Source organism: Heterobasidion irregulare (assembly GCF_000320585.1).
Source record: "Heterobasidion irregulare TC 32-1 unplaced genomic scaffold scaffold_03, whole genome shotgun sequence".
Lineage (NCBI taxonomy): Eukaryota > Fungi > Basidiomycota > Agaricomycetes > Russulales > Bondarzewiaceae > Heterobasidion > Heterobasidion irregulare.
Genome location: NW_009258199.1, coordinates 396,540 through 408,322, shown reverse-complemented (window position 1 = coordinate 408,322; position 11,783 = coordinate 396,540). Strand labels below are relative to the sequence as shown.

General features: G+C 60.1%; 4 protein-coding genes across 4 annotated transcripts; 1 reads left to right on the top strand and 3 right to left on the bottom strand.

Moving 5' to 3' along the window:
• Nucleotides 1-167: 167 nt before the first annotated feature.
• On the bottom strand, nt 168-1,546 carry HETIRDRAFT_449349 (uncharacterized protein; the record flags this gene model as incomplete). Its single annotated transcript, XM_009545156.1, has 5 exons — nt 168-281; nt 337-627; nt 688-885; nt 938-969; nt 1,030-1,546. 5 exons carry the CDS (start codon nt 1,544-1,546, stop codon nt 168-170), a joined length of 1,152 nt encoding a protein of 383 aa, XP_009543451.1.
• A 1,125-nt stretch (nt 1,547-2,671) lies between these two features.
• Nucleotides 2,672-5,134, bottom strand: HETIRDRAFT_415446 (uncharacterized protein; the record flags this gene model as incomplete). The annotated part of the gene is made up of 1 exon (XM_009545155.1): nt 2,672-5,134. One exon carries the CDS (start codon nt 5,132-5,134, stop codon nt 2,672-2,674), a length of 2,463 nt encoding a protein of 820 aa, XP_009543450.1.
• Nucleotides 5,135-5,228: 94 nt separating this feature from the next.
• Nucleotides 5,229-7,017, bottom strand: HETIRDRAFT_155125 (Esterase/Lipase; the record flags this gene model as incomplete). The annotated part of the gene is made up of 6 exons (XM_009545154.1): nt 5,229-5,958; nt 6,028-6,118; nt 6,274-6,436; nt 6,494-6,576; nt 6,638-6,812; nt 6,869-7,017. The coding sequence occupies 6 exons, from the start codon at nt 7,015-7,017 to the stop codon at nt 5,711-5,713; spliced, it is 909 nt and encodes a 302-aa protein (XP_009543449.1). The 3' UTR covers nt 5,229-5,710.
• Nucleotides 7,018-7,684: 667 nt separating this feature from the next.
• Nucleotides 7,685-11,558, top strand: HETIRDRAFT_46880 (lipid transport protein; the record flags this gene model as incomplete). The annotated part of the gene is made up of 7 exons (XM_009544897.1): nt 7,685-7,894; nt 8,268-8,903; nt 9,788-9,979; nt 10,060-10,202; nt 10,262-10,501; nt 10,567-10,794; nt 10,871-11,558. 7 exons carry the CDS (start codon nt 7,685-7,687, stop codon nt 11,556-11,558), a joined length of 2,337 nt encoding a protein of 778 aa, XP_009543192.1.
• Between the last annotated feature and the right edge of the window lie 225 nt (nt 11,559-11,783).

The following is an 11,783-nucleotide window of genomic DNA, read 5'->3' as shown; positions in this document are numbered from 1 at the left end:
TCAATCTGGACTGGTATAGCGTCGCTGGTCGTAAGTTGAAATGGCAAGTTTTGCGACGGCCGCACAGAGAAGATAGATGTTATATGACAATGGATTAGCTGGATAGTATACATGTTCCCTGTTAGCCGAGGCGAGCGGGACATAATATATGGCCTTGCACCTGAGGCTCAGAAATAATACTTCAACATCCGAACCCCAAGCGTTCGCGATTTGAACAGTGCCGTGATCCAGTTCCCCAAGATGATCCCCCACAAAATGCCAACATATGACACTCCCCCGCTCTGAAGAAACGCAGTCAAACATCTGTCCAAGCGTGCATCGCAAACCAACGCGCACCTTTCCCATGGAGATACCGATGAACTCGCGACCGCACTTGTACTTCGCCTCGAGCACAGGCTTTCCGTCCAACCGGTCCAGCACGTTTCGGACGATGACGGCGGCGTGATTCCAGCATGCGCGCAGCTTGCTGCGCTCCGGATTATCGAGGACGTCGCCGGCGCAGAATATCCCTGGTTGGTTTTGGAGCTCGAGAGAGGGCATCACGCGCACGAAACCCCACTCGGTGAGGACGTCTGGTCCCAAGGACTCCAAGAACTTGGTATTTGGAGTTCCACCGCGGCAACTGAGCTGGGAAATTCAGCACGTCAACGGGAGCCTGCACGCATACAAAAGACAATTCGGACATACGACGAGATCTGCTGGTATGACTTTGCCTTTGCGAGTGTGAACGACGCCATCTACGGGCGCTAACTCGTCGAGACGGTCGTCAAATCTAAAATTCACGCCGCGAGCTTCTATCTCTTGCTGAACGCGCCTGCGGAAGTGATCTGGATATACCTTGTTAAGCGGGAGATCACCGCTCTGGACAATATGGACCTTCTTCTCCTGCACGTCCACATGAGCAACGAGATGATAACGATGTGCGCGTTTCGCTCACCGGCCAATATTCCTTGATCTCACCAGCGAGTTCTAAAATTAGACTCTAAGCAGCAGCACGTGACAATACACGGCCAGAAAAGGCAGACACACCGACGTTGACCGGACCACCACCGGCCAAGACGATCTCCTTCGCGTCCTCGATCTTCGTCCGCCATTGCCCGATAAAGGCCAGTATCTCTTCCCCCGAGTCCGGATACGCAAGCGGGCCCTCCCACCGCATCCCAGGCGCAACCACGAGCACGTCGTACCACACCTTCTCCCCACCCTGCAGCAGCACCCACCCGCCCAGCGGCGCGCTCGCGTCTTCCGCGTCCTTCGCAGCCGCCTTCTCAACCCCCACGACCCGCGCGACTCTGACCCCGCCCACGCGCGCCGGAACGAGCGCGTCGTACGGCTTCAGGATCTGGTCCTCGAGCTTGCCCTCGGCGGTGACGGCCATGCGGAGGCTCGCCGGCAGATGAACGTAGAACGGGCGCGCAGTGATGAGCGTGAGCGAGTGCCGCGCGGGGTCGAGCTTCTTGGAGAGCTGTCGGGCGACGGCCGACCCTGCGCCGCCTCCGCCGACGACGACGACGCTCTTCCTCTTCTGATCGGTCAGGCTCGCCATGAGGGGAAAGTTAGATGATCAGAATCTTATCGGTGCAGGCCTTTTTATCTGATAAGATTCGATCCGCACCCGCACTGCGGCCGGCAAGGACACGCCAGCCACGGCAGGCCACGGCTTTTGTGTCATTTTGGCTGACACGAGCTTACAAAGGCCTACGAGAGCCTACAGTTAGGCGCTGAGCAGACGCTCTCATGCAACACAAATCGCGCGCCGAGCCGCAGTGTGAGATGCGGAGCGTATGTAAAATAGTAGGACTCGTTATCACAGAAGCAAGAGTATTGAGATGGTGAGTTTCGTTGTACATCATCGGATGTCCTCGACGTAAGTACGTAGCGCACACGTCGAGCCGGAGCCGCTGCCGCCGCCGGCGAAATTCGCGGCGCGCGCAACAAGAGTCACGAGTGTATCAACATTGCAGGTGAAGCAGAGCGAGGCAGATAGAAAAAGAAGAAGAAAACAACAGGAAACCAGAACGAACCACCAGAAACAAGAAACGAGCCCACGCGACTGCGGCGCGCGGACAGAACCAAGAGAGCCTGGGACGGTAAGGTGCATGAGAGAAGGAGTAAGCAAGCAAGGAAGCAAGCAAGGAAGGGAGAGGCGGGGAGACGAGACGTCTGTGACGCAGCTACACGACAAGTCCTCGAGCCGAACACTATATGTATATACGTAATATGCGTATGTACGTATATGGGCTAGGATCTGGCGTCGAGCAGCGTCAACAACGGACGTCGTAGTCGTATAAGTAGTAAAAGAACGAGAAGCGGGGATAAAGGGGCAGGACGGGGGTGGGGTGGGGGGTGCAGACGTGGGTGTACTTACTGTAAGGAAGCATGTGCATGATGGGGATTGCATAACATGAGAACGGAAGCAGCAAAAAGCAGGCATGTCAATCGATGGTGGGGCTCTTGTAAAAGCGCAACAAAGGAGAATACAATGAGAACAAAAGAAACGAAGAAAAAAGAGCAAAAGAAGAAAAAGAAAGGAAAGAGGCGAGTAACTACTAGGTATGGTGTGTATGTGCTTTATGTATGTACGAATCCATCGCCTCGAGGCTTCAGCAGGCGCGTCCATATAAACCACAGACGAGGACGATGAGCGGGACGACGGGCAAGGAAGAGCTGCTCAATAGTATACAGGATGGGACGTGCGCGGGTCCAGCGGATACACCTCGTACGGCATGCTCTGTTGTGGCATATCGACGTAGGGCTGGTATCCGTACGTCTCGGGGTAATAGTACCCCTGCTGATACGGCTGATAGCCCATCATCCCGGGATCCATCGGCGGCGGCGGGCGATGGTCCTCCGCCGAGGCCATGGGGTACGCAGGCGACGGCGAGCCGTTGGGGAAGTACTCCTGCGACGGCCGCTGCATGTGCGAGGGCGGGATGAACGCGGGCGCGTTCGGGTCCACGGTCCGCGGAACGCCCGCGGCGGACGCAGAAGAGCTCGTCACACTCGAGCGCAGGGACGAGGCGCCGTTGCGGAGCGCGGGACGCGGCGACGGGCCCTTCTTCGCGTTCGCCTCGTCCTCCGGTGTCGGCTTCCGGATCTCGATGCGGCTGCTCTGTCGCGGGGGCGCGAAGATCGGGGCTTCACCGGTGTAGGCGGACGGCGCTGGAGAGTGTGCCAGGAAGTCGGGGGAAACGGAGAGATTGGAGTGGTGGTGGACGTGGTGAGGGACGAATGGGAGGCCGGGAGGCATGGACATGTGTCCCGGGATGACACCGCGCGGGTTGTAGAGAGGGCCGGGAGGCGGAGGGGGGGGCTGGAGGTACACAGCGCGGCCAGTAGCTATCTCGTAGGGGATGCCATGTTGGTTGAGTCCGATGCCTGGTGGCAGCGCCGGGGCATACCCGTATGGCGAGCCGAACGAAGGAGAAGGCTGGGCCATGGGTGAAAAGACGGTCTGGAGAGGAGGGAGGATGGGTGGCTGGGGTCTGTCATGGGATATCGGGGGGACGGTCGGCGCCTCGATCCACTCGCCGTCGCTGTCGGAAGACGCCGGCTCTGCTGGGACCTGTGCGGGCTGTGGACCGAGTGCGGGGGAGCTGCTCGTGCTTGGCTGGGGCGTGGGCGGGGCGGGGATCGGGATGACGGTCGGGGGAGGCGGCTTGGTGATGACGAATGCGTCATCGATGGGAGGTTCAGCCACAGTCGTCGCAGGCTCAGGCTCGGACATCTCGGGGACGGCCGTCTCCTCACGTGGCGGGAGGCGGACCGTGAAGACCTTGTCCGCCGCCTCCGAGGCCGTGGCAGAAGGCGCGACGGGTGCTGATGCCGGCGACGACGGCGAGGCCCAAGGACGAGGGGGAGTACGGACAATCTCCTCCTGTGGCTGGCCAGGCAGCTTGATGCGATACCCCGCGCCCTGACCCACCCTCGGCTTCAACGACGGGTCCGAATACAAGAACGACTCGTGGTGCTTCGTCCAGACGCGTTCGGGCTTCATGGCATACCAGACGCGATGCGGAGACGACGAAGGCGGCATACCCTGTCTTGCGTGAGTGGAAACTGGAGAGAACCCTCCACGAGCAAAGCCACGACCACGAGGCGTGAACCCACCTCTGCCACCACGGAACCCGCCGCGCATAAACCCTCGCTGAGGCTGCTGCTGCTGGAACTCCGCCCTCCGTTCATCCCTCTTCTTCATCTCCTCGAAACCGTCGTGCGTCCACGGGCGCTCAACGGGTGGCACATCAGCTGACCCTTCCTGCTCACCCTCGTCCTCCGGCGCTACCGAACGCGGATTCATGAACCCGCCTCGCCCTCGCGCCCCGAACCCGTTGTTGAATCTTCCTCTGCCTCGCCCGCCCCGCCCCTGCCACTTCCCTCGCCACCAGCCACTCAAGCTCCGGAGGTCCTTGTCCAGCAGCCTGTCGTCGTGGCCCCAGAACTCACCGACCGTGGGCACGTAGGACGGGTCACTCTCCAAGCGCTCTTGATACGCCTGGCGCGCGGTCTGTCCTACGCGGCGCGTGAACGAGGCCTCTTTCTGGCGTGGCTCGGAAGTGGAAGGAACGGGAGACTCTGGCCTCTCCTCAGAGTGCTCAGAATTGGGCGCGGGAGAGACGGTGGTAGGCGGCGCGGAGGAAGTGCGTGTCAAGACCGGGCGCTTGCCTCCCTTCTCGGGCTTGCGCGACCTCGTGCTCTGGAACCGGTGTTGAGCATCGAGATCCGCAAAGTCGATGACGGGGAGATCGTGGTCGTCGGCGGCGGAGTCATCCGCCCAGTCGAGCGGCGCGTTGAGCAGCGTTGGCCCAGCGGAGGCGGACTTGACGAGCGGCTTGACAGCGCTGACTTCGGGGGGCTGTGGGGTGTGCGTCGAGCTCGGGATGACGACCTGCGGGTGGCCCGTGGTTGGTGCGTCTTCCGAGGCAGGCTCTGTCTCCGAGTCTGATGCCGAGTCGAGAGACGAGCGGTCGTCGTCGGACTCGGTGTCAGACCTGGCCTCGCGCACAAACTCCTCGTCACTGTAGATGCCATCATTGGCCCTCCCTCTGCGCCTAACGAACCGTGTCTTCTTTAGAGACGGCGCACGAGGGGCTGAAGATGGCTTGATGGCTTTCAACGGAGTGAGTGCGGGCATTGGACGAACTATTAGATGGTGTAAGAGAGAAAGAAGAGTGAGTACAACGTGAAACGGGGTGTTAGTCCAGGACAAAACAAGAGTACAATACGCACCAAAGAAGACTGGGAACGGTCGCTGATGATGGCCTTGCGAGGGGAAAAGCAGGGAGGGTATGGCAAATTAGAAGTTGTGTCGCGGTACAGTGGGGAGTCGAGCTAGACGTGATAAAAAGATGGGAAAATGTGCTGGTGAATGTCGAGAGCGGTGGGGACGACGGCGAGGACGATGAGCAAGAGAAAGTCACAATGCAATTGAAACTCCGCGTTGGGACACGCTGCGGGACCGTCCCTTGACTCCGCTCACCTCTCTCCATCTGGCCACCACGCCTCTTTGCCTCGTCTTCGACTGACCTCGCTTAAGGCAACAGGCAACAGGTGGGTATCGATGTCCTTCTAGACTGGCATCTGTGATTATTCCGCAATTGTCCTCTGCCTTGCTATCGATATCCTGACGAGCGTCTTTTTGTCGACCTCTGGTCGTGATGCAGTCTCGCATGTAGACGCCGTGAGTGATCCATGTTGCACATCGTATTTTTTACAATTTAGACTTCGTCAATCCCGGAACCAACGACAACACCTCCAACCACTCCAACACCTTATCCGTCACGTTCTGCCTCGCCTCGACCATGATCCAATGCCCAACGCCCTCGAAGGCGATGTCCTGCAGCTTAGGTATGAACGTCCTCGAAGTCTTAATCAGCGCGGGCGTCGACGTGGCATCTTTTGTGCCCCAGAAATGGAGCACAGGCAGGTCGGCACGCAGCGCCGGCTTTAGGTTCGCAGCTGCACGCGCAGCAGGCGTGCGGGGTCAGTGGGTGCTCATGAACGTGGGAAGCGCAGCGAATCAGTCACCGTGCTCCTCTTCGAACCGGATCTTCGTCGTGCGGTAGTACGATAGCGGGCCGTGCATGCTCTTGAGCTGCGCGGCGTAGTACTCGATTTCCTGGGGGCGACGCTTGCTCGGACTCGCGCGCAGACAAAACGCGCGCCGCTCACCTTGTCGTCGAGCAGCACTTTGCTCGTCGGCGTGCCCTCCTCGCCGCTCACGACGAACTCCCTGAGGTTTCCTTTGGCCGTGAACGGCTTGCGCGGGCGCACGCGCCCATACATGAGCCGCATGAACCGCGGCAGCGCGCCCTCGATCTCGCGCGTCGCCTCGTCGCTCGCGAAGTAGAGCTGGTACCCGAAGTTGGGCACGCGTTTCACCACGTCTTCGAGGGGGAGGTATTGCAGGGCCGGAGGCACGTACGGTACCGACAATCTGTCCTTCATTCTGAGCTCCTGTGCTCGTTTTTCGAATGGCAAGCGTGTATCGTACATTACCAGAGCTAGCAGCCTGTCAGGCTGCCAGAGCGCGAATCGAGAAGCGGTGTAGGCGCCCCAGTCGTGGCCGACGAGAATCTGAATTGAGAAAGCGCGCCGGTCGAACGTCGGGTCGGCGAGTCGTGCCTGGGAGACTCACCACCCTCTGTACGCCGATCAGGTCCAACAATGCAGCGAGGTCGGCGCACAGCTTTTTCATAGAGTATTCAGACGCGGCCGCGGGCTTGTCCGTCCCGCCGTAGCCCAACATGTCCGGGGCGACGACTCTGTAGCCCTTCCTCACCCAAGGACCGATCTGGTACCGCCATCCGTACCTGGCGCCGACCTCGTTCGACAGACAGCAGAGAGCACACGGCACACTCGGACGCACCAGAAATCAGGGAATCCATGGACGCAGAGGATGGTGGGCACGGTTTCGGGATTGTGCCCGTCGGGCGCCTGGTCGACGAAGTGGTAGGTGCGGCCGGTGGAGAGCAGCGCGGTCCTGTGGTTGAAGCTGGCGGGATCCGAGGGGTTCATGGACATCGCTGGTGCTGGGGGTGCTCTCGTGAGGATGCTGTATAGTTACTTGCGCCTATTTCGACTGCTGGAGGGCGTGGGCGTCCGGGACAGGCGGTGAGGATTTCCCGAATCATGTGGGGGTAGCGTCTGAACCGGTTAGAGAGAAGCGGCCCATCGGGGACCTGGGCAATCGAGATGGTGTACCACTTCTCTTAATCGCCGCTCGATAGATCTGCATGTCACCCGCGGAGACAAACGGGTCGACATTTCTTCGAGTGAGTAAGTACAGCCAATACGCTGCCGATAGATGGGCTGGAATGCAGCGAGATGGCAGTTGGCTGGGAATCGGGGTCCCAAGACAGATGCTTGTGACCTGAATGAGCGCCTCGGCGACGCTGTCATTGATCTGCATGGGACATGCTGGGGCATGGATCAAGACATAACAGGGGTCTGCTGCTCCGCGCCTGCGCACGGATCTAACAACGTTTCTGAATGGCTTGAGCGTCTCTGGCAGACACCGAGGGTCGGGAAGAGGACGCACGTGGCGCGGGGCACGTGTCCGGAGTCCGGGACATTCATGAGGAAGTTGTACGACTGGAATAAGTAGCGGCCTCGGCCTCTCCTCCTCGTACGCCCCTCCTCTCTCCTTCCCCTCTCCTCGCCGTCCTCGCCGTCCCGCCACCCCATGAACTACCTCTGGGGCGCAGTGAATGCCATCAGCGCCCCATACCAGTACTACAAGGAGCTCCCGCCTCTCAATCCTTCTACGCTCACTGGTGCGATTGATGTCATTGTCATTCGGAGGTCGACCGCGGACGGGGGCTCCGAGCTGGCGTGCTCGCCCTTTCACGTCAGGTTTGGGAAATGGCAGGTCCTGCGGCCTGCGGAGAAGAAGGTGCGTGGATAATGGATGTTTTGCGCTGGTCGTTGCAGGGCGCGGTGCTGGCGGCGTCGTGCGGATCCCGGAAGGGCGACGGGTCGACGGAGGTGTGGTCGACGTGACGTTTTCGGAGTTGGTACGAGCATCGTGTACATTTGGGGCGACATTCATCCGAGGAGCAGCCATGTCCAGCATGCACTTCTGCACACACGACTGCTGGCCCGTGCAATGCTCCAAGGGCGCATATACTCTTGCACTGTGTCCGGGCCCTCGCTCCGAGGACGTCGTATATTTGGAAGAGATCCGCACACGACCCGTTACGCACCCTATGACGTCGTCGTGCACGCCCTCGAGCCCTGCTATTATTGACCCAGCTGCCCATCTCCAGGTCAATGTCTCCGTCAACGGCAAGCTCATCCCCTTCAACATGAAGATCGGCGATGCCGGCGAGGCCTTCTTCGTCTTCGAGACAGAAGGCGAAGTCCCAGACGATCTGATCACCAGTCCCCTGCTTGAACCGACCAAGCCCGGCGAGGCGAGCACCCACGTTGACGAGGGCTCCCGCTTTGGCGCGAAGGATACATATCGAGACGCCGAAGGCGCCCCGCAACGCGTTGAAGAAGCCGTGCAAGAACCTGACTTTCTGGATCTTAACGCGTCCAACACTCCCGATTCGAGCATACCCGCGCCAGAGCCTCCTTCCCCCAGATCGAAGACAGGGCCTTCTGGGCTGTCTCTCTTGAAGCCCATGTCGGATGAGCGCGACTACCCAGAACCAGGCGAACCGCCTACCTTCCTCGGTCGCACAGCCGGCTTGGGCAAGGTGATCGTGGACGCGATCGTCGAGACGGAGAAGGAGAAGAGCGCCCAACTCAAGGACAACCTCGTCGCTGCACGCGACCTCGCTCAAAGCATCACGACAAGTAGAAATGAGCACAACGACCCATTACACGTAGATACACCACAAGACAAAGGTGACGAAATATTGCCCAAAGTCAAGACTGAAGATCTCGAAGCCCCAGATGTCCTCAACAACGGAGGTAAGTGCACGTCGATCTCTTACGCTTTTTTAAGCCAACGGGCATCTGTTATCAGATGTCATGATCGACATGGGCGGCTATCATTCTCGACGTATGGACCTCCAGCATAGTGACGGGGAATCCTCCTCTGCTATCCCATTTCCCTCCTCTTCACCGACTCCGGAGACCCGAATATATCCACCCTCTCCAACTACCGACACGAGTCAGAATTATCGAGTACCCTTCCCGAATGGGCGCGCAGATTCCGCACCACCGATTGAATCGCCTCCACGACAACACCTGCACCGCGCCTTGACGGTCGACATGTCTTCTTCCCCGCCCGCAGACGAGTACATGTGGGAGTGGGGCGCGTTCCCGCAGAAGTCGCCCATGCGCGCGACGTTCCCGAAGACGACGCGCTCGAAGATGGCAGCCAAGGCGGTGGGCCTGGTCGGCGACATCGCGGAGATGTCGGGCGAGTCGGACGAGGAGGGCATACGCGAGGAGTTCCAGCGCAGCAAGAGCCTCCCGCCGGAGCTGCAGGTGGACGGGAGCGGGGAGGTGCGCTCGGACGTGGAGAAGAGCGACGACGAGCCGCTGTCGGACGGGGATGGGGGCGGGCAGGGGAGGCTGAGCGCGGGCGATGCAGCGCAGATGCAGATGCAGAATGCAGAGCGGACGTCGTGGGTGCGGTGGTGGAGGCGCGGGACGAAGACGCGGACTCAGAGCGTGGACGTGCGGTCGGGCGATAGTTTGACAGGGCCCAGGATTCGGAAATTGAGCGGGAAAGGCGATCGACCTGCGCTGAAGGCTTACAATTCGGTCCCTCTAGAGGTCGTGAGTCTCATTCTCTTGCCTCGGATGTGATATCTCTCCTGACGGTTGGCAGAAGCAAAGCAGCGGCTCGTCGACGATAGTGCCGAGCCCGGACGCTCAGACACACGATCCTTCAGTGTTACCTGCTCCTACGTCCCTTCCCGACGAAGACGCTCCTATACGCAAATCCAGGCCGCCGACCCCGGAGGAAGCTAAAGGCCAGACCAGATTCGCGAAGACGCTGCGCTTGACATCCGATCAGCTCGTGAGTAACAGCTATCTCCCAACGCACCCTTTCCTGAACGTTGAGCACAGCTGAAACAGCTTCGTTTGTCGGGTTCTTAGAAACAGCTGGATCTGCAGCCCGGCGCGAACACGATCACCTTTTCTCTCTCGACATCCAGCGTGGCCGCATGCACCGCGCGAATATTCGTGTGGGAGGGGACGGACCAGATCGTGGTCTCTGATATCGATGGGACCATCACGAAGTACGCACGAGGACTGCGTGGCCTATCTTTCTCTTCGTTTGCTCAAGTCTTGTGCTCAGATCTGACGCCCTCGGACACGTGTTCACGATGATCGGGAGGGACTGGACACACTTGGGTGTGGCCAAACTCTACACCGATATATGCCGAAATGGGTACAAGATCATGTATCTGACGTCCCGCGCAATTGGACAGGCAGACTCGACGAGGTATTATCTGCAGGGCATCAAGCAGAACGATTACCAGCTGCCGGAGGGCCCCGTCATCATGAGCCCCGACCGGCTCATGGCCTCGTTGCACCGGTACGCATGCCGAACGATTTGCGCGATCAAACGAGACCTTGACCAGGCTTTTGGCTTACTCGCAGGGAGGTGATCATGCGCAAGCCAGAGGTGTTCAAGATGGCTTGTCTGCGGGATATCCAGCGCCTGTTCAGCCCTGCGGCGTCAGACCCGTTCTACGCTGGATTCGGGAACCGGATCACGGACGCGCTGTCCTACCGAAGCGTCAACATCCCTAGTTCTCGGATATTCACCATCGACTCGAACGGCGAGGTCAAGATGGAGCTGCTGGAGCTGGCGGGCTACCGGTCCCCGTGAGTATCGTCTCGGTTCTCCAAGATGTCGGCGCGATCCTGATCTCCCCTACTCTGATCGCAGCTCTGTACAGAGCTACATCCACATGACGGACCTCGTGGACCAGATGTTCCCTCCCATCCAACACAAGTGGGAAAGCGAGTTCACGGACAACAACTACTGGAAGGCGCCCATGCCCGAGTTCCCGCTCCCAGATCTCGCGCCGCCCTCGCCCGCACTGAGCGCGCGCTCAGACACGTCCAACCAGAGCGCGCTCGCGCGCCTGCGGAACTTCAGCCTGCGGAGCACCGGCAACAGGGCGTCGTATCCCGCGCTCCCGCCGCCCGCGGTGGCTGCGCGCCGTGGGCGGAACATGGGCGACGAGCGCGAGCCGCGCCTGCGGCAGTTGTCGAGCCTCGAGCGGCTCGGGGGCGCGCTCGCGGGCCTCGCGCCGTCGAGCCGGAGCCGGAGCCGGAGCCCCGAGTCGTCGTCGGAGACGTACCTGGACTCGGAGGACGACGGCGAGGGCGAGGGCGAGGGCGAGGACGGCGAGAAGGCCCGCGGGGGGCCGCGCGTGCGGACGCGGAGCATGGAGAGCATGCCGGGGTCGTTGCCGGGGTCGAGGACGTCGCTCGACGACGACGAAGAGGAGGACCTGGAGTTCGGGGCTGGGGACGAGGCGTACGAGGGCGAGGACGAGGATGTCAACGAGGAGGCTGCGGAGCAGGCGTTCGACGAGGACCTGTTGGCGGCGGGCGAGATGGAGAACGTGCCGTTCTTGTAGACTGTAAGATATAGTGTACGGGTATAATATTAAGGGCTGTCAGCATAGACGCATATGCGGTTCGAGTGTGGGCTATAGCGTGCATAGTATATCTCCACCTGGGCTTCACGGCGATCTTTGCTCATCGATCGCGGTGAGTCTTGATTGGAAACGGTCTCCTCACAAGGTTGCTCTAGAACACCGACGACGATTTTCAAGATGTTGCACGAGCCCGAGGCGGATACA